Source organism: Oncorhynchus kisutch, linkage group LG8 (genome assembly GCF_002021735.2).
Source record: "Oncorhynchus kisutch isolate 150728-3 linkage group LG8, Okis_V2, whole genome shotgun sequence".
NCBI classification, from domain to species: Eukaryota; Metazoa; Chordata; class Actinopteri; order Salmoniformes; family Salmonidae; genus Oncorhynchus; species Oncorhynchus kisutch.
The window spans coordinates 8,323,727-8,341,599 of NC_034181.2; the positions used below are offsets into that span (position 1 = coordinate 8,323,727).

A 17,873-nucleotide genomic window follows, 5' to 3' on the forward strand; every position below is an offset into this window, starting at 1 on the left:
CAAATGTAAACATACAGATTGTGTCAGAAAAAGTTACTTTCAACCTCCCAATGTTATTTAGGTTGTCTACGCAAATGAGTATGGAAGCTGATCAATGTATACATGTGTTGACGTGATAGCTCAGTTGAAATGAACACAGCTGTTTCCAAAACGAAGCAGGGTACATAGAGGTAGTCCCCTGGAAGCTAGACTTGTTCTCACTGAAGTGTAGTACCCCTCGTATACCAGTAGGAGTCACTGTTCAGGCAAGAATTGTTGGACTGTGGCTTCACTTTTTATTTCAATATACCGCTTTATTTAGGTTGATGGCATTGCATTAAAACAATGATGTTGATTCAAATATACCATTTAACTATCAACATTGAAACCAGGTCAAATATGTCTAATCAAATATGAAATTAAACCATTTCAACCACCCAATATATAGTCTATAGGATAACAAATGTTTTACATATCTACGTGCAATTTTTTACACTAGTTCTAAATATAAAGTGATGATGATTATTAGATTAAGGAAACAACCTGTTAGTCAGGTTAAGTCATAGTATTTAAATTACCCTAATTTCAATGGTTGAAATTAGATGAAAACAGTACTAGTTGGGGACATATTCCAAATCCACTCAAATATGATTTTTCTATGTAGATTCCACATCACAATATGTTGACAAATGACATTGACACAATGTTGATTCAACCAGTGTATGCCCACTGGGGTAACACTTTACTATAGCACCGACCGGACCGACATCAAGTACAGCCGCTAAACAGGCTAACAGATAGCATGCTAACCATGTCACTCGCCCATTGAGATATAGCCGCTCCACAGGCTAACAGCTATCATGCCAACCATGTCACTCTCCCATTGAGATATAGCTGCTCCACAGGCTAACGGCTAGCATGCTAACCATGTCACTCTCCCATTGAGATATAGCTGCTCCACAGGCTAACGGCTAGCGTGCTAACCATGATACTATCTCATTCAGGATGAGGTGGTCCACAGGCTAATGGATAGCATGCTAACCATTTCACTATCCCATTCAGGATGAAAACGTATTCAGCCCTTGGATGAACAACACTGAACAGAAGATAGATCTTCTATTTCCTCTATAAAAATGTAAAAAAATGTCAAACATCACTGGATCAAGTCCATAGTTAGTTTTTCAGCTAAATGTGTATATATATATATATATACAAAAAAATACATTCCATGGTGTAAAGGGCAAAATCACTTATCCATACAATCAGGATTTTGCTGGTGATAGCCTCCATCTTACCTCCCACAATCTTCTTCTGTGGATTTTTTATGAAGGTTGGCAACCAACATTAAGGTGCATTACCGCCACCAACTGGAATGGAGTGTGGACCAGAGACAGGAAAGGTATACATCCTACCAACTCCCTCCGTGGTTAGTGTTGGAGTGTACAGTACATCTCTACACCTGTGTGATTGTAGACTGGTATTATCACAGTGGGAGAAGAGAGGGCTTGTTGCTGGTGAGGATAGAAGAAGGAATAAAGCCCACGACTCTGAGAGGTTTGGTCTGGTCTTTGGTTTAGTGCGTTCCTATGGCGTCACAGTACAAAGTCATACTGTAGTATACACTGAGTGGACAAAACATTAAGAACACCTGCTATTTCCATGACACAGACCGACCAGGTGAATCCAAGTGAACGCTATGATCCCTTATTGACAATCAGTGTAGGTGAAAGGGAGGAGACAGGTTAAAGAAGGATTTTTAAGCCTTGAGACAATTGAGATGGATTGTGTATGTGTGTCTTTGAAAGGGTGACTGGGCAAGACAAAATATTTAAGTGCCTTTGAACAGGGTATGGTAGTATGTGCCAGGTGCATCTGTTTGTGTCAAGAACTGCAAAGCTGCTGGGTTTTTCATGCTCAACATTTTCCCATGTGTATCAAGAATGGTCCACCAACCAAAGGACATCCAGCCAATTTGACACAACTGTGGGAAGCAATGGAGTCAACATGGACCAGCATTCTTGTGGAATGCTTTCGATTCCTTGTAGAGCCCATACTCTGACTAATTGAGGCTGTTCTGAAAGGGCAAAAGCTGTGTGTGTGGGGGGGGGGGGGTGACTCAATATTTTTAAGGTGTTCTTAATGTTTTAATGTCTTAATGTTCCTATGGTGTCACAGCACTGAGGACAGAGTCATACAATCCTATGGTGTCACAGCACTGAGTACAGAGTCACAGTGTAGTATACGATCCTATGGTGTCACAGCAGTCATATTGTAGTATAGTGTAATAGTTTATCCTCGGTTGACAGACAATATAGCATACAGTTGACCTGTAGAGGTTTGTTTCCCCATGACAACAGTCCTGATGGAACACAAGGCCAATGATTGGAACAGGAAAGGTTTGTTTCTCCATGACAACAGTCCTGATGGAACACAAGGCCAATGATTGGAACAGGAGAGGTTTGTTTCCCCATGACAACAGTCCTGATGGAACACAAGGCCATTGATTGGAACAGGAGAGGTTTGTTTCCCCATGACAACAGTCCTGATGGAACACAAGGCCATTGATTGGAACAGGAGAGGTTTGTTTCCCCATGACAACAGTCTTGATAGAACACAAGGCCAATGATTGGAACAGGAGAGGCAATGAAGCGGGGGGGGGGGGGGGAAGAGAGCGTGACCAATCAGATACAAGGGGCTGTCTTTGGAACGCTTCGACAAGTCAGTCGTCATAGAGATTTGTGTGTGTACAGTTACAGTATGTGTCAATGTTTAGGATATATATTTTTTACATATCACATCCACTGATTTGGTCCTCTGTAAACAACAACTCCTCCACTTCCTCTTCCTCTCTTCCCTCAGAAGGAGGGGTCTCGCAATGTGCAGTTCTTCAGAAGGCGGGGTCTCGCACTGTGCAGTTCTTCAGAAGGCGGGATCTCGCACTGTGCAGTTCTTCAGAAGGCGGGGTCTCGCACTGTGCAGTTCTTCAGAAGGCGGAGTCTCGCACCATCCGGTACATCTGTAGTGATGTCACCTCCACCTCCTGTGGTCTGGAGTTCAGAGCGTTCCCAGTGGGGCTGTATCCTGCCGAGCGGCCCATGGGGCTGAACCCGGTGGTGCGCCCCAGAGGGGTGAAAGCGGTGGAGCGCGTGATGGCGGGACGGCGCAGGAAATGGTTGGACGTCACCAGGTCCCCGTAGCCCTGTGCGTGCGAGAAGGCGTATCCGGAGCGGCGGGAGCTGGTACGCCGCATCCTGGCTCGTCGTGCTGGGAGAGGGGGCGTGGCCTTGGCCTGTCTCACCTTGAACATCACCTGGTAGGGAGGAGAGTAGGACAGGAGAGCAGAGTAAGATTAGAAAGTTTTGTAGGTCAGTAACGATTGCCTTTTTTAAATAGAAAGAACAAAGTAAAAATAATAAGGAATACAGGCAAACAAAAAACAACAATACCAGGGAATTACAACCCTTAAAAGGTCCCCAATTGTCTTTCTGATTCCCATGTAAAATACCCTTTTGAGTGACTAAAATATCCCCATAATATTTGTTTTGGATAGAAATGCTAAATACTAAGAAGTTTGAAAAAGACTGGACAAGTGGGCGGGAGTTTACATTCGTGAGCTCAATTTTTTTTGATGAGATGAGCTCGCCTTGACTGACAGCTCTTTGAAACGCCTACGTCAAGAAACCTGGACGCAATGAGTAGTGTTGCAGTAAAAAAAACATCAAGCATATTGTGGTGATTAACAAGAGCAACTCAAACAACATTGAAATCACAATGGGGCGGCAGGGTAGCCTAGTGGTTAGAGGGTTGGACTAGCAGCCGAAAGGTTGCAAGTTCAAATCGCCGAGCTGACAAGGTAAAAATCTGCCGTTCTGCCCCTGAACAGGCAGTTAACCCACTGTTCCCAGGCCGTCATTGAAAATAAGAGTTTGTTCTTAACTGACTTGCCTAGTTAAAAATAAAGGTTAAAAAAATAAATTTAAAAAGTACAGAGCCCTGGGGGACACCTGTAGTGGGACATTAAAGAGGACCTAGTACAGAGCCCTGGAGGACACCTGTAGTGAGACATTTAACCTCATAAAAAAATGATGACATGTGTTTTATATGTCTCTTGTGATGCGATTCACAGCAGCACTGACGGATGTGTTGACCTGAACGACCCGTACCCCGCTTTCGTTCCAGTAACTAGCGAGCACCAGACACAGATGAAGACCTAGCTAGCCAGTAACTAGCGAACACCAGACACAGATGAAGACCTAGCTAGCCAGTAACTAGTGAACACCAGACACAGATGAAGACCTAGCTAGCCAGTAACTAGCGAACACCAGACACAGGTGAAGACCTAGCTAGCCAGTAACTAGTGAACACCAGACACAGGTGAAGACCTAGCTAGCCAGTAACTAGCTAACACCAGACACAGGTGAAGACATAGCTAGCCAGTAACTAGCGAACACCAGACACAGGTGAAGACCTAGCTAGCCAGTAACTAGCGAACACCAGACACAGGTGAAGACCTAGCTAGCCAGTAACTAGCTAACACCAGACACAGGTGAAGACCTAGCTAGCCAGTAACTAGCTAACACCAGACACAGGTGAAGACCTAGCTAGCCAGTAACTAGCGAACACCAGACACAGGTGAAGACATAGCTAGCCAGTAACTAGCTAACACCAGACACATGTGAAGACCTAGCTAGCCAGTAACTAGCGAACACCAGACACAGGTGAAGACCTAGCTAGCCAGTAACTAGCGAACACCAGACACAGGTGAAGACCTAGCTAGCCAGTAACTAGCTAACACCAGACACAGATGAAGACCTAGCTAGCTAGTAACTAGCGAACACCAGACACAGGTGAAGACCTAGCTAGCCAGTAACTAGCGAACACCAGACACAGGTGAAGACCTAGCTAGCCAGTAACTAGCGAACGCCAGACACAGATGAAAGGGGAAACATATACAGTAACAATTTTTTTTGCCATAGATGAATAGGGTCAACTTTTAATTATATTGGCTGACACCCTAACAGTCAAATGTTGGCACCAGTAGAGTAGCTATCCAGCTATGTAAACCACGCCTCTCTGCAAACATACCTTCTCCGATGTTGGTTACAAGGTGGTACTTATTTAAATGAGGTAAGAGAATATCATGTTACCATTGGTGTATTCAAATGAAAGAGTTAGGGTGATGTCACCATATCCCATGAATCCAAGTGTTTGACACAGGGGGAGGGGACCAGTAACTTTATGATCAAACTTTATCAGTTTAGAAGCAACCGTCATTTTTCATACTTTAATCTGCTTTCATCAAAATATCATCCACATTTCATGAAAAACATGATTTTGACCTCTAATAAATGTAGTAATCCCCAAAACCAGAGTGTGATTGGTCAGTGGTTCCTAGAAGACAGCATGTGGTTGGTCAGTGTTCCCACCTTGTCGTTGATGGTGGGGCGGAGCTGTATCAACAGGAAGCGGTAGGCAACCACAGGAAGTACACAGAGGATGGAGGTAAGCAGGATGGTCAGCCACACGTTGGGCTGGTTCAGAGAGTTCCTGGCTGTGCCTGATGCAGGGGAGACACACACCTTTAACATGAATGTAAACCACACTGCTTACTCATATCTTCCTCCTTCAGCTCTATGGGCTAGGAGATAGGAGATAGGGGCTAGGAGCTAGGATCTAGAATTTGTCTCGGGTCAAGATAGTGTTTCATGACGAGTAGTGTTTTGTAGTGTTGTGTAGGGTTGTAGGGTAGTGTAGTAGTGTAGGGTAGGGTTGTAGTGTAGGGTAGGGTTGTAGTGTAGGGTTGTGTAGTGTTGTGTAGGGTAGGGTAGTGTAGTAGGGTAGGGTTGTGTAGTGTAGTGTGGTTGTGTAGGGTTGTAGTGTAGTGTAGTGTAGTGTGGTTGTGTAGGGTTGTAGTGTAGTGTAGTGTAGTGTGGTTGTGTAGTGTTATGTAGGGTTGTGTAGTAGTGTAGGGTAGGGTTGTAGTGTAGTAGGGTAGGGTTGTGTAGTGTAGTAGTGTAGTGTAGGGTTGTAGTGTAGTGTAGTAGGGTAGGGTTGTGTAGTGTAGTGTGGTTGTGTAGGGTTGTAGTGTAGTGTAGTGTAGTGTAGTGTGGTTGTGTAGTGTTATGTAAGGTTGTGTAGTAGTGTAGGGTAGGGTTGTAGTGTAGTAGGGTAGGGTTGTGTAGTGTAGTAGTGTAGTGTAGGGTTGTAGTGTAGTGTAGTGTAGTAGGGTAGGGTTGTGTAGTGTAGTGTGGTTGTGTAGGGTTGTAGTGTAGTAGGGTAGGGTTGTGTAGTGTAGTGTGGTTGTGTAGGGTTGTAGTGTAGTGTAGTGTTGTGTAGGGTAGGGTAGTGTAGTAGGGTAGGGTTGTGTAGTGTAGTCTGGTGTAGTGTTGTGTAGGGTAGGGTTGTGTAGTGTAGTGTGGTTGTGTAGGGTTGTAGTGTAGTGTAGTGTAGTGTTGTGTAGGGTAGGGTCATGTAGTAGGGTAGTGTAGTGTAGTGTGGTTGTGTAGGGTTGTAGTGTAGTGTGGTTGTGTAGGGTTGTAGTGTAGTGTAGTGTTGTGATGGCTCACCGATGAAGGGGAAGGATGCAGGGAAGGTGATATGCGTGCCATTACTGTACATGCTGAAGGTGACAACAAAGTACATGGCCAGACTCCCCCACACAAAGAACTGGTTGACCGCTGTCCAGTAGGACATGTCCAGACACAGCTACAGGGAGAGGGAGAGGGGGGGGGGGGGGGTTAGGACCGTCCTCTTGCAAGATACAGAAAATAGACACATGAGAATATATAACTGATGAATAAACACCTGAGGCGGACAAACAACTGTCCATGGACAGACCGTTGGCTATTCAGTACATGGCAGTTTACATAGATGAACTCACACAGTCGTCTGGAACAGCTGATGCTCTCATACATGCCTCAGTGTTGCTTGCCTCGAAGCGACCATAGAAGTAATTTAGCTCGTCTGGTATAGACTGTACACTCAAAGTTCAGATATTCTACCTTGATGTATGTTTCCAGTCGTTGACTGTGTTGTACTGTACCTGTATACAGACGGTGATGACCAGACAGGTCTGGGCCAGCAGGGCGAAGGACTGGTAGTCAGCAATGTCTCGCCCGTCGTCTCGGACCGTGTCGTACATGGCAGCGTAGGGGATGAAGAACAGCACTACTGAGCTGTAGACACTGTGGAGGGCACACTTAAAGAAGGCTGTCTTACTGAAGTACTGATTCAACTGGCCTGGAACGTACAGATTGGGGTGCTGGAAACTCCACATGTCATTCACATCCTGGACACCAGAGGGAGACAGAGATAGATACACAGGTAATGCTGTGTTCTCTTACCTGGTTAAACAGACTCATGCCTAGTCAAATCAAATCGAATTGTATTAGTCTTATGCGCCAAATACAACAGGTGTAGACACTGTAGACCTTACAGTGAAATGCTTACTTACGAGCCCTTAACCGACAGTGCAGTTTAAAAAAAATACTGATAAGAATAAGAGATAAAAGTAACAAGTAATTAAAGAGGAGCAGTAAAAAATAATATATACAGGGGGGAGCCGGTACAGAGTCAATGTGGAGGCTATATACAGGGTATTACGGTACAGAGTCAATGTGGAGGCTATATACAGGGTATTACGGTACAGAGTCAATGTGGAGGCTATATACAGGGTATTACGGTACAGAGTCAATGTGGAGGCTATATACAGGGTATTACGGTACAGAGTCAATGTGGAGGCTATATACAGGGTATTACGGTACAGAGTCAATGTGGAGGCTATATACAGGGTATTACGGTACAGAGTCAATGTGGAGGCTATATACAGGGTATTACGGTACAGAGTCAATGTGGAGGCTATATACAGGGTATTACGGTACAGAGTCAATGTGGAGGCTCTATACAGGGTATTACGGTACAGAGTCAATGTGGAGGCTATATACAGGGTATTACGGTACAGAGTCAATGTGGAGGCTATATACAGGGTATTACGGTACAGAGTCAATGTGGAGGCTATATACAGGGGGTACCGGTACAGAGTCAATGTGGAGGCTATATACAGGGGGTACCGGTACAGAGTCAATGTGGAGGCTATATACAGGGGGGTACTGGTACAGAGTCAATGTGGAGGCTATATACAGGGGGGTACCGGTACAGAGTCAATGTGGAGGCTATATACAGGGGGTACCGGTACAGAGTCAATGTGGAGGCTATATACAGGGGGTGCCGGTACAGAGTCAATGTGGAGGCTATATACAGGGGGTACCGGTACAGAGTCAATGTGGAGGCTATATACAGGGGGTGCCGGTACAGAGTCAATGTGGAGGCTATATACAGGGGGTGCCGGTACAGAGTCAATGTGGGAGGGCACCGGTTAGTTGAGGTAGCATGTACATGTAGGTAGAGTTAATATAGGTAATGCTGTGTTCTCTTACCTGGTCAAACAGACTCATGCCCAGTACAGGAAGTGCTGTGTTCTCTTACCTGGTCAAACAGACTCATGCCCAGTACAGGAAGTGCTGTGTTCTTTTACCTGGTCAAACAGACTCATGCCCAGTACAGGAAGTGCTGTGTTCTCTTACCTGGTCAAACAGACTCATGCCCAGTACAGGAAGTGCTGTGTTCTTTTACCTGGTCAAACAGACTCATGCCCAGTACAGGAAGTGCTGTGTTCTCTTACCTGGTCAAACAGACTCATGCCCAGTACAGGAAGTGCTGTGTTCTCTTAGCTGGTCAAACAGACTCATGCCCAGTACAGGAAGTGCTGTGTTCTCTTACCTGGTCAAACAGACTCATGCCCAGTACAGGAAGTGCTGTGTTCTCTTACCTGGTCAAACAGACTCATGCCCAGTACAGGAAGTGCTGTGTTCTCTTACCTGGTCAAACAAACTCATGCCCAGTACAGGAAGTGCTGTGTTCTCTTACCTGGTCAAACAGACTCATGCCCAGTACAGGAAGTGCTGTGTTCTCTTACCTGGTCAAACAGACTCATGCCCAGTACAGGAAGTGCTGTGTTCTTTTACCTGGTCAAACAGACTCATGCCCAGTACAGGAAGTGCTGTGTTCTCTTACCTGGTCAAACAGACTCATGCCCAGTACAGGAAGTGCCGTGTAGACCAGGTTATACAGAGTGATGAACCACTCATCATAGACCGTCTGGAAAACATGAGACATGAAAAATGATGTGAACACTGAATAGTTGTTAAGGAAATATGTGTATACTGTACAATCAATAGGTATAGACTGTACATACAATATGTATATACTGCAGGAGTTGAATTGGGTGAAGGTTTGGATAGAATTATAGAAATAAAAACCATGAGAGGGTCTCTCTCCCCTCTCCCTCTTACCTGTGCTGAGAAGCCGCAGAAGAAGGCGTACCAGAAGTGAACGAAGGTAAAAGTGAAGTTCTTGTAGAAGAAGTAGCGCAGGAATTTACACATCCTCAGGTAGGACCAGCGGCCGTGGACCAGGAGGAGGCGCTGTAGAGAACATTTTAAATGGCTCCACACTTTACAGTAAAACAACTCAGTTCAAACAATAAAAACAAATAATAAAAATGATGAATAAAACAAGGTAAAAGTTCCCTGGTGTGTGGCGCTCTTACCTCGAGAAAGCGGAACTGAGCAAAGGAGTAGTCTGAGGACAGGACCGCCTGCATACCTTCCTGACCGCTTATACCTACACCTATATGAGCAGCTGGAGAGAGAGAGGGGAGGGGGAGAGAAAGGAGGAAGAGAGTGGAGGGAGAGAGAGAGAGGGGAGGAGGAGAGGGGGGAGGAGGGAGGGAGAGAGAGGGGGGGGGGAGATAGGGGGAGGAGGGAGGGAGGGAGAGAGGCGAAGGAGGGAGGGGGGGAAGGAGAGAGAAAGGGGAGGGAGGGAAGGGGGGGAGAGAGAGAGAGCAATAGGGGAGGAACGAGAGAGGGAGGGAGGCAGTGACAGGGGAGGGAGGCAGAGAGGAGGAAGAGAGTGGAGGGGGAGAGAGAGGGGGAGGAGGGAGAGGGAGAGGAGAGGAGGGAGAGGGAGAGAGGGGAGGAGGAGGGAGAGAGGAGGAGGAGGGAGAGAGAGAGAGAGAGGGGAGGAGGGAGATAGAGAGGGGGGAGGAGGGAGGGAGAGAGGGGGGAGGAGGGAGGGAGAGAGGGGAGGAGGTGGGAGAGAGAGAGGGGAGGAGGTGGGAGAGAGAGAGGGGTGAGGAGGGAGAGAGGGGTGAGGAGGGAGAGAGAGGGGAGGGAGGCAGTGACAGGGGAGGGAGGCAGAGAGGAGGAAGAGAGTGGAGGGGGAGAGAGAGGGGGAGGAGAGAGAGAGGAGGAGGAGGGAGAGGGACAGAGAGAGAGGAGAGGAGGGAGAGGGAGAGAGGGGAGGAGGAGGGAGAGAGGAGGAGGAGGGGGAGAGAGAGAGAGAGAGAGAGAGAGAGAGAGAGAGAGGGGAGGAGGGAGAGAGAGAGGGGGGAGGAGGGAGGCAGAGAGGGAGGAGGTGGGAGAGAGAGAGAGGGGAGGAGGTGGGAGAGAGAGAGGGGAGAGGAGGGAGAGAGAGAGGGGTGAGGAGGGAGAGAGAGAGGGGAGAGGGGGGAGAGAGAGAGGGGAGGAGGTGGGAGAGAGAGAGAGGGGAGGGAGGCAGAGAGAGAGGGGAGGGAGGCAGAGAGAGAGGGGAGGGAGGCAGAGAGAGAGAGAGGAGGGAGGCAGAGAGAGAGAGGGGAGGGAGGCAGAGAGAGAGAGAGGAGGGAGGCAGAGAGAGAGAGGGGGAGGGAGGCAGAGAGAGAGGGGAGGAAGGAGGGCAGGAGGGAGAAAGAGAGAGAAGGGGATAGAGGTGGAAGAGAAAAGGTCAGAGTCAGCTATGTCTTAAGTATTGAAATAGGGTGCTGTTTGGGACTGTTCCCGGGGTCCACACAGAACATGAACCATGACGTAATATAGAGCATTAATAGACAAGAACAGCTCAAGAACAAAAAAATATATTAAAAAATCAATGCATAAAACACAAACTATCTAGGTCCAATAGGGGAGAGGTGTTGTGCCGTAAGGGGTTGCTTTATCTGTTTTCGGAAACCAGGTTTGCCTTTTATTTTAGCAATATGAGATGGAACAGAGTTCCATGCAATGTTGGCTCTATATAATACTGTACACTTTTGTAAATTTGTTCTGAATTTGAGGACTGCGAAAACACCCCTGGTGTCAGAGCTGTGTGTAAATTGACTATGCAAACCATTTGGAATATTCAACACATTTATGTTTCTTATAAAAACAAGAAGTGATGCAGTCAGTCTCTCCTCAACTCTTAGCCAAGAGAGACTGGCATGTATAGTATCTATATCAGCCCTCTGATTACAATGAAGAACAAGACGTGCCGCTCTGTTCTGGGCCAGCTGCAGCTTAACTAGGTCTTTCCTTGCAGCACTGGACCCACGACTGGCTAATAATCAAGATTAGATAAAACTAGGGCCTGCAGGACTTGCTTTTTGGTGTGTGGTGTCAAAAAAGCAGAGCATCTCTTTATGACGGACAGACCTCTCTAAATCTCTTTATGACGGACATCTCTCTCCCCATCTTTACAAGCGTTACATCTATATGTTTTGACCATGACAGTTTACAATCTAATGTAACACCAAGGAATTTAGTCTCCTCAATGTGTTCAACAGCCACACCATTCATTAGTAGATTCAGCTGAGGTCTAGAACTTAGGAAATAATTTGTACAAAATACAATGCTCTTAGTTTTAGAGATGTTCAGGACCAGTTTATTACTGGCCACCCATTCCAAAACAGACTGCAACACTTTGTTAAGGGTTTTAGTGACTTCATTAGCTGTGGTTGCTGATGCGTACAGTATATGGTTGAATCATCAGCATACATGGACACACATGCTTTGTTTAATGCCAGTGGCAGGTCATTGGGAGAGGGCCTAGAGAGCTGCCTTGCGGTACACCACACTTTACTTGACATTAGAGAAGCTTCCATTAAAGAAAGCTTTTTGAGTTCTATTAGATAGATAGCTCTGAATCCACGATATGGCAGAGGTTTAAACACCAAAACACAACACATACGTTTACTCAACAACAGGTTATGGTCAATAATATCAAAGGTTGCACTGAAATAACATTCTTTTCATTATCAATTTCTTTATACCTTTAATCATGCTGACGTCATTGGCCCCGTCTCCTATGGCCAGAGTGACAGCCTGTTTGTATTTCTTGACCAGCTCAACCACCTGGGCTTTCTGTAGTGGTGTCACTCTACAGCAGATCACCGTCTTACACAGACAGGCTGTACGCAGGAACAACAGCTCCATGCTATGCTCCAGGGCATAGGCCTGATGGGGAGAGAGAGGAGGTTAGATGGTAGGCCTGATGGGGAGAGAGAGGAGGTTAGACGGTAGGCCTGATGGGGAGAGAGAAGAGGTTAGATGGTAGGCCTGATGGGGCCTACCTGTCCCAGCCTCCAGTATTTATGCTGCAGTGGTTTGTGTCGGGGGGCTAGGGTCAGTTTGTTATATCTGGAGTATTTCTCCTGTCCTATTCGGTGTCCTGTGTGAATCCAAATGTGCGTTCTCTAATTCTCTCCTTCTCTCTTTCTTTCTCTCTCTCGGAGGACCTGAGCCCTAGGACCATGCCCCAGGACTACCTGACATGATGACTCCTTGCTGTCCCCAGTCCACCTGGCCGTGCTGCTGCTCCAGTTTCAACTGTTCTGCCTTATTATTATTTGAACATGCTGGTCATTTATGAACATTTGAACATCTTGACCATGTTCTGTTATAATCTCCACCCGGCACAGCCAGAAGAGGACTGGCCACCCCACATAGCCTGGTTCCTCTCTAGGTTTCTTCCTAGGTTTTGGCCTTTCTAGGGAGTTTTTCCTAGCCACCGTGCTTCTACACCTGCATTGCTTGCTGTTTGGGGTTTTAGGCTGGGTTTCTGTACAGCACTTTGAGATATCAGCTGATGTACGAAGGGCTATATAAATACATTTGATTTGATTTGATTTGATTTGAGAGGGAGGAGGTTAGATGGTAGGCCTGATGGGGAGAGAGAGGAGGTTAGATGGTAGGCCTGATGGGGAGAGAGAGGAGGTTAGATGGTAGGCCTGATGGGGAAGAGGTTAGATGGTAAGCCTGACTTGAATAAAATAGAATAGGAAAGGAGGAAGGAAAGCCAGTGGTCTCTGAGACCTTGATTGAGAAAAACTGTTCTAAATAAAGTTACCAATTTGTGGATTAGTTGAAGCACCAGAAAGTACCCACTGTCCCAGTAAATACCAGGAGAAACAGAACCGTACAGAGGTGTCCCAGTAAATACCAGGAGAAACAGAACCATACAGAGGTGTCCCAGTAAATACCAGGAGAAACAGAACCGTACAGAGGTGTCCCAGTAAATACCAGGAGAAACAGAACCATACAGAGTTGTCCCAGTAAATACCAGGAGAAACAGAACCATACAGAGTTGTCCCAGTAAATACCAGGAGAAACAGAACCATACAGAGGTGTCCCAGTAAATACCAGGAGAAACAGAACCATACAGAGGTGTCCCAGTAAATACCAGGAGAAACAGTACTGTAAAACCATGTCCCAGTAAATACCAGGAGAAACAGTACTATAAAACCATGTCTTAGTAAATACCAGGTGGAACAGTACTATAAAACCATGTCTTAGTAAATACCAGGTGGAACAGTACTGTGTCTTTGTGTGTCTCACCAGACTGTGTCCGTTGATGACCAGGCCGTACTCCCCGTTCACCTCCTCGTCCCTGACCACCTTCGGCTTGTTACCCAGCGTCCTCTCTGGCATGAAGATGGCTTCCTCCTCTGCACCTGGTTTCATGGTGCTCAATACATTCCTGGTTCAACACCAAAACAATTCCTGTCATCTCATACTATTCCATCATGTCTACGTTATCAACATGTGGTGGGTGATTCTGGTTATAGAGAGCTACATTAGTGACAGGTTTAGTTTCAATTCAGCTATAGCACACCTGAATCAAATAATCAACTAATCAGTCTTCCAGGCCATGATTAGTTGAATAAGATGTATTAGTGCAGGGTTGGAGTAAATCCTGCACACAGGGTGTTAGTATTGGGGTCAGTGTGGGCAGGGTGATGTGGTTATGATGTCACTTCCCCTGACCTCAGTTCCTGTCTGACATCATCCGGGTTGTTGGCCGACACGATGAAGATGTCGTTCATCTCCTCACGCAGCATGTTGCACGAGTAGCCAATGTTCTCCGCCGTCTCTGTCACATGACAACAACACACAATATAATTGGTGGAGACAGACAGTGAAAAGGACAGAATTACATGCATGTTGTTCATGTTCCAGGCTGACTACATTGCAGTCGCCTGCCAGATCTCACATTGCGTGAATAGGTGTTTAACATAGCGTGACTGCAATGTAGTCGTCCTGGAACACAACCATGGTTAGACCAGAAAAGAGGGTTAGAGATAGATTTAAGATTAGAGGTAAGTTTAGATAGATAAGGTTAGATAATGTTAGAGGTAATGTTAGATCATTTTAGAGGTAAGGTTAGATAGATAATGTTAGAGGTAAGGTTAGATAATGATAGAGATAATGTTAGAGGTAAGTCTAGATACATAATGTTAAAGGTAATGTTAGATATATGATTAGATAATGATAGAGATAAGTTAGGTAGATAATGTTAAAGTTAATGTTAGATAACGATAGCGATAATGTTCGATAGATAATGTTAGAGGTAAGGTTAGATAGATAAGGTTAGAAAAGTTGCTTGGTGGCTAACCCTGTATCGTTGATTGATTGATTGGCTAACCCTGTATCTTTGATTGATTGGCTAACCCTGTATCATTGATTGATTGATTGGCTAACCCTGTATCTTTGAGTGATTGGCTAACCCTGTATCTTTGATTGATTGATTGGACTAACCCTGATCTTTGATTGATTGGCTAACCCTGTATCTTTGATTGATTGGCTAACCCTGTATCATTGATTGATTGATTGGCTAACCCTGTATCTTTGAGTGAATGGCTAACCCTGTATCTTTGATTGATTGATTGGACTAACCCTGATCTTTGATTGATTGATTGACTAACCCTGTTTGTCGCCGGTGAGCACCCAGATCTTGATGTCAGCTTTGGCGAGCTGCTCGATGGTCTGTGGCACACCATCCTGGAGCTTATCCTCTATGGCTGTAGCCCCCAGCAACTACACACACACACACACACACACAGAGAAATTAAATAATTACTACCATCAGGTCTTACTCTTTATCAAAATGTAAAAACTAAATCTGTTCCTGGTTCAGTGTTAAAGCCTTCCTACCACCAGGTCTTTCTCTATCTCCTCATAGAGCAGGTCTAGCTTGTCCTCTCGGTCCTCCAGGGCTGTGCTGGCCTCATGGTGGCGCTGTTTCCACCTGCTAAAATACTCGTCATCCAAGTCCTTATAGGCCAAAGCCAGGGTCCGCAGGCCCTCACCAGCATACTCCTGCATGGACAGGACACACACACCGTGCATGTTTTTGTTTTTTACATTACGGGATTACGTGTTTGACGTGATCCACCACCCTGACCACTGTGCTCCGGTTTCCTTTAACAGAATATCATGTCGGGAGATCAGGATGGTGAAAAGAGGATATGACAGATGCATGGGGAGGGAGGGAGACAGATAGGCATACAGACTAACACATGTACAGACATAAATACTCCCCCCACCCCTAACCTTAACCCCCCACCCTTAACCCCCCCACCCCTAACCTTAACTTCCCCACCCCTAACCTTAACCCCCCCCCCACCCCTAACCTTAACCCCCCGACCCCCGACCCCTAACCTTAACCCCCCCCCACCCCTAACCTTAACCCCCCCACCCCTAACCTTAACCCCCCCACCCCTAACCTTAACCCCCCCACCCTTAACCTTAACCCCCCCACCCCTAACCTTAACCCCCCCACCCCTAACCTTAACCCCCCCACCCTAACCTGCATCAACTTCATGTAATTGTCAATAAAAGCATTTGACACTTACAAAAGGCTAGTAATTATACTTCAGTATTCCATGGTAATTATACTTCAGTATTCCATGGTAATTATACTTCAGTATTCCATGGTAATTATACTTCAGTATTCCATGGTAATTATACTTCAGTATTCCATGGTAATTATACTTCAGTATTCCATGGTAATTATACTTCAGTATTCCATGGTAATTATACTTCAGTATTCCATGGTAATTATACTTCAGTATTCCATGGTAATTATACTTCAGTATTCCATGGTAATTATACTTCAGTATTCCATGGTAATTATACTTCAGTATTCCATGGTAATTATACTTCAGTATTCCATGGTAATTATACATCAGTATTCCATAGTAACATCTGACAAAAATATCTAAGACACTGAAGCAGCAAACTTTGTGAAAATTAATATTTGTGTCATTTTCAAAACTTTTGGCCACGACTGTACAGTAAACATTACAATCACAGAAGGTCCATTTCAAATGTTATATTATTATTATTATGTCTATATACAGTGGTGTAATGATATGCAAATAGTTAAAGTACAAAAGGGAAACATAAATACAAATAAATATGGGTTGTATTTCCAACGGTCACATCTTGCTGCTGTGAAGGCACACTGTGGTATTTCACCCAGTAGATATGGGATGGCACACTGTGGTATTTCACCCAGTAGATATGGGATGGCACACTGTGGTATTTCACCCAGTAGATATGGGATGGCACACTGTGGTATTTCACCCAGTAGATATGGGATGGCACACTGTGGTATTTCACCCAGTAGATATGGGATGGCACACTGTGGTATTTCACCCAGTAGATATGGGATGGCACACTGTGGTATTTCACCCAGTAGATATGGGATGGCACACTGTGGTATTTCACCCAGTAGATATGGGATGGCACACTGTGGTATTTCACCCAGTAGATATGGGATGGCAACACTGTGGTATTTCACCCAGTAGATATGGGATGGCACACTGTGGTATTTCACCCAGTAGATATGGGATGGCACACTGTGGTATTTCACCCAGTAGATATGGGATGGCACACTGTGGTATTTCACCCAGTAGATATGGGATGGCACACTGTGGTATTTCACCCAGTAGATATGGGATGGCACACTGTGGTATTTCACCCAGTAGATATGGGATGGCACACTGTGGTATTTCACCCAGTAGATATGGGATGGCACACTGTGGTATTTCACCCAGTAGATATGGGATGGCACACTGTGGTATTTCACCCAGTAGATATGGGATGGCACACTGTGGTATTTCACCCAGTAGATATGGGATGGCACACTGTGGTATTTCACCCAGTAGATATGGGATGGCACACTGTGGTATTTCACCCAGTAGATATGGGAGTTTATCAAAATTGTATTTGTTTCAAATTATTAGTGGGTCTGTGTAATCTGAGGGAAATACGCAGCTCAGTTTCCACCTCATTTTTTGGGCAGTGTGCACATAGCCTGTCTTCTCTTGAGAGCCAGGTCTGTCTTCGGCGGCCTTTCAGCTCTCCTTCATTTTGGGTCAGTCACAGTGGTCAGGTATTCTGCCACTGTGTAATCTCTGTGTAGGGCCAAATAGCATTCTAGTTTGCTCTGTTTTTTTGTTAATTACTTGACACGTAGGAAATAATTATATTTTTGTTTTCTCGTGACTCTCTCTCTCTCTCTGTATCACAGACTCTCTCACACACACACACTCTCTCTCTCACACACACACACACACACACTCTCTCTCTGTCTCTCTCACACACACTCTCTCTCTCTGTCTCTCTCTCACACACACTCTCTCTCTCTCTCTCTCTCTCACACACACACACACACACACACACACTCGCTCTCTCTCTCTCTCTGTCTCTCTCTCACACACACTCTCTCTCTGTCTCTCTCTCTCTCTCTCACACACACAC

The 17,873-nt window shown here is 45.6% G+C and overlaps 1 protein-coding gene across 1 annotated transcript in view; it reads right to left on the bottom strand.

The window, feature by feature from the left end:
• Nucleotides 1-261: 261 nt before the first annotated feature.
• Nucleotides 262-17,873, bottom strand: part of LOC109878306 (phospholipid-transporting ATPase ID) — a 53,642-nt gene continuing 36,030 nt past the window's right edge. Inside the window, exons 17-28 of the mRNA XM_031829620.1 lie at nt 15,261-15,425; nt 15,032-15,143; nt 14,094-14,199; nt 13,665-13,806; nt 12,101-12,284; nt 9,587-9,678; nt 9,330-9,461; nt 9,052-9,135; nt 7,022-7,267; nt 6,546-6,684; nt 5,406-5,536; nt 262-3,289 (exon numbers count right to left, since the gene is read on the bottom strand). Coding sequence (XP_031685480.1) covers nt 2,963-3,289; nt 5,406-5,536; nt 6,546-6,684; nt 7,022-7,267; nt 9,052-9,135; nt 9,330-9,461; nt 9,587-9,678; nt 12,101-12,284; nt 13,665-13,806; nt 14,094-14,199; nt 15,032-15,143; nt 15,261-15,425 — 1,860 coding nt within the window. The 3' untranslated portion in view covers nt 262-2,962. The remainder of the gene's footprint in view (nt 3,290-5,405; nt 5,537-6,545; nt 6,685-7,021; nt 7,268-9,051; nt 9,136-9,329; nt 9,462-9,586; nt 9,679-12,100; nt 12,285-13,664; nt 13,807-14,093; nt 14,200-15,031; nt 15,144-15,260; nt 15,426-17,873) is intronic.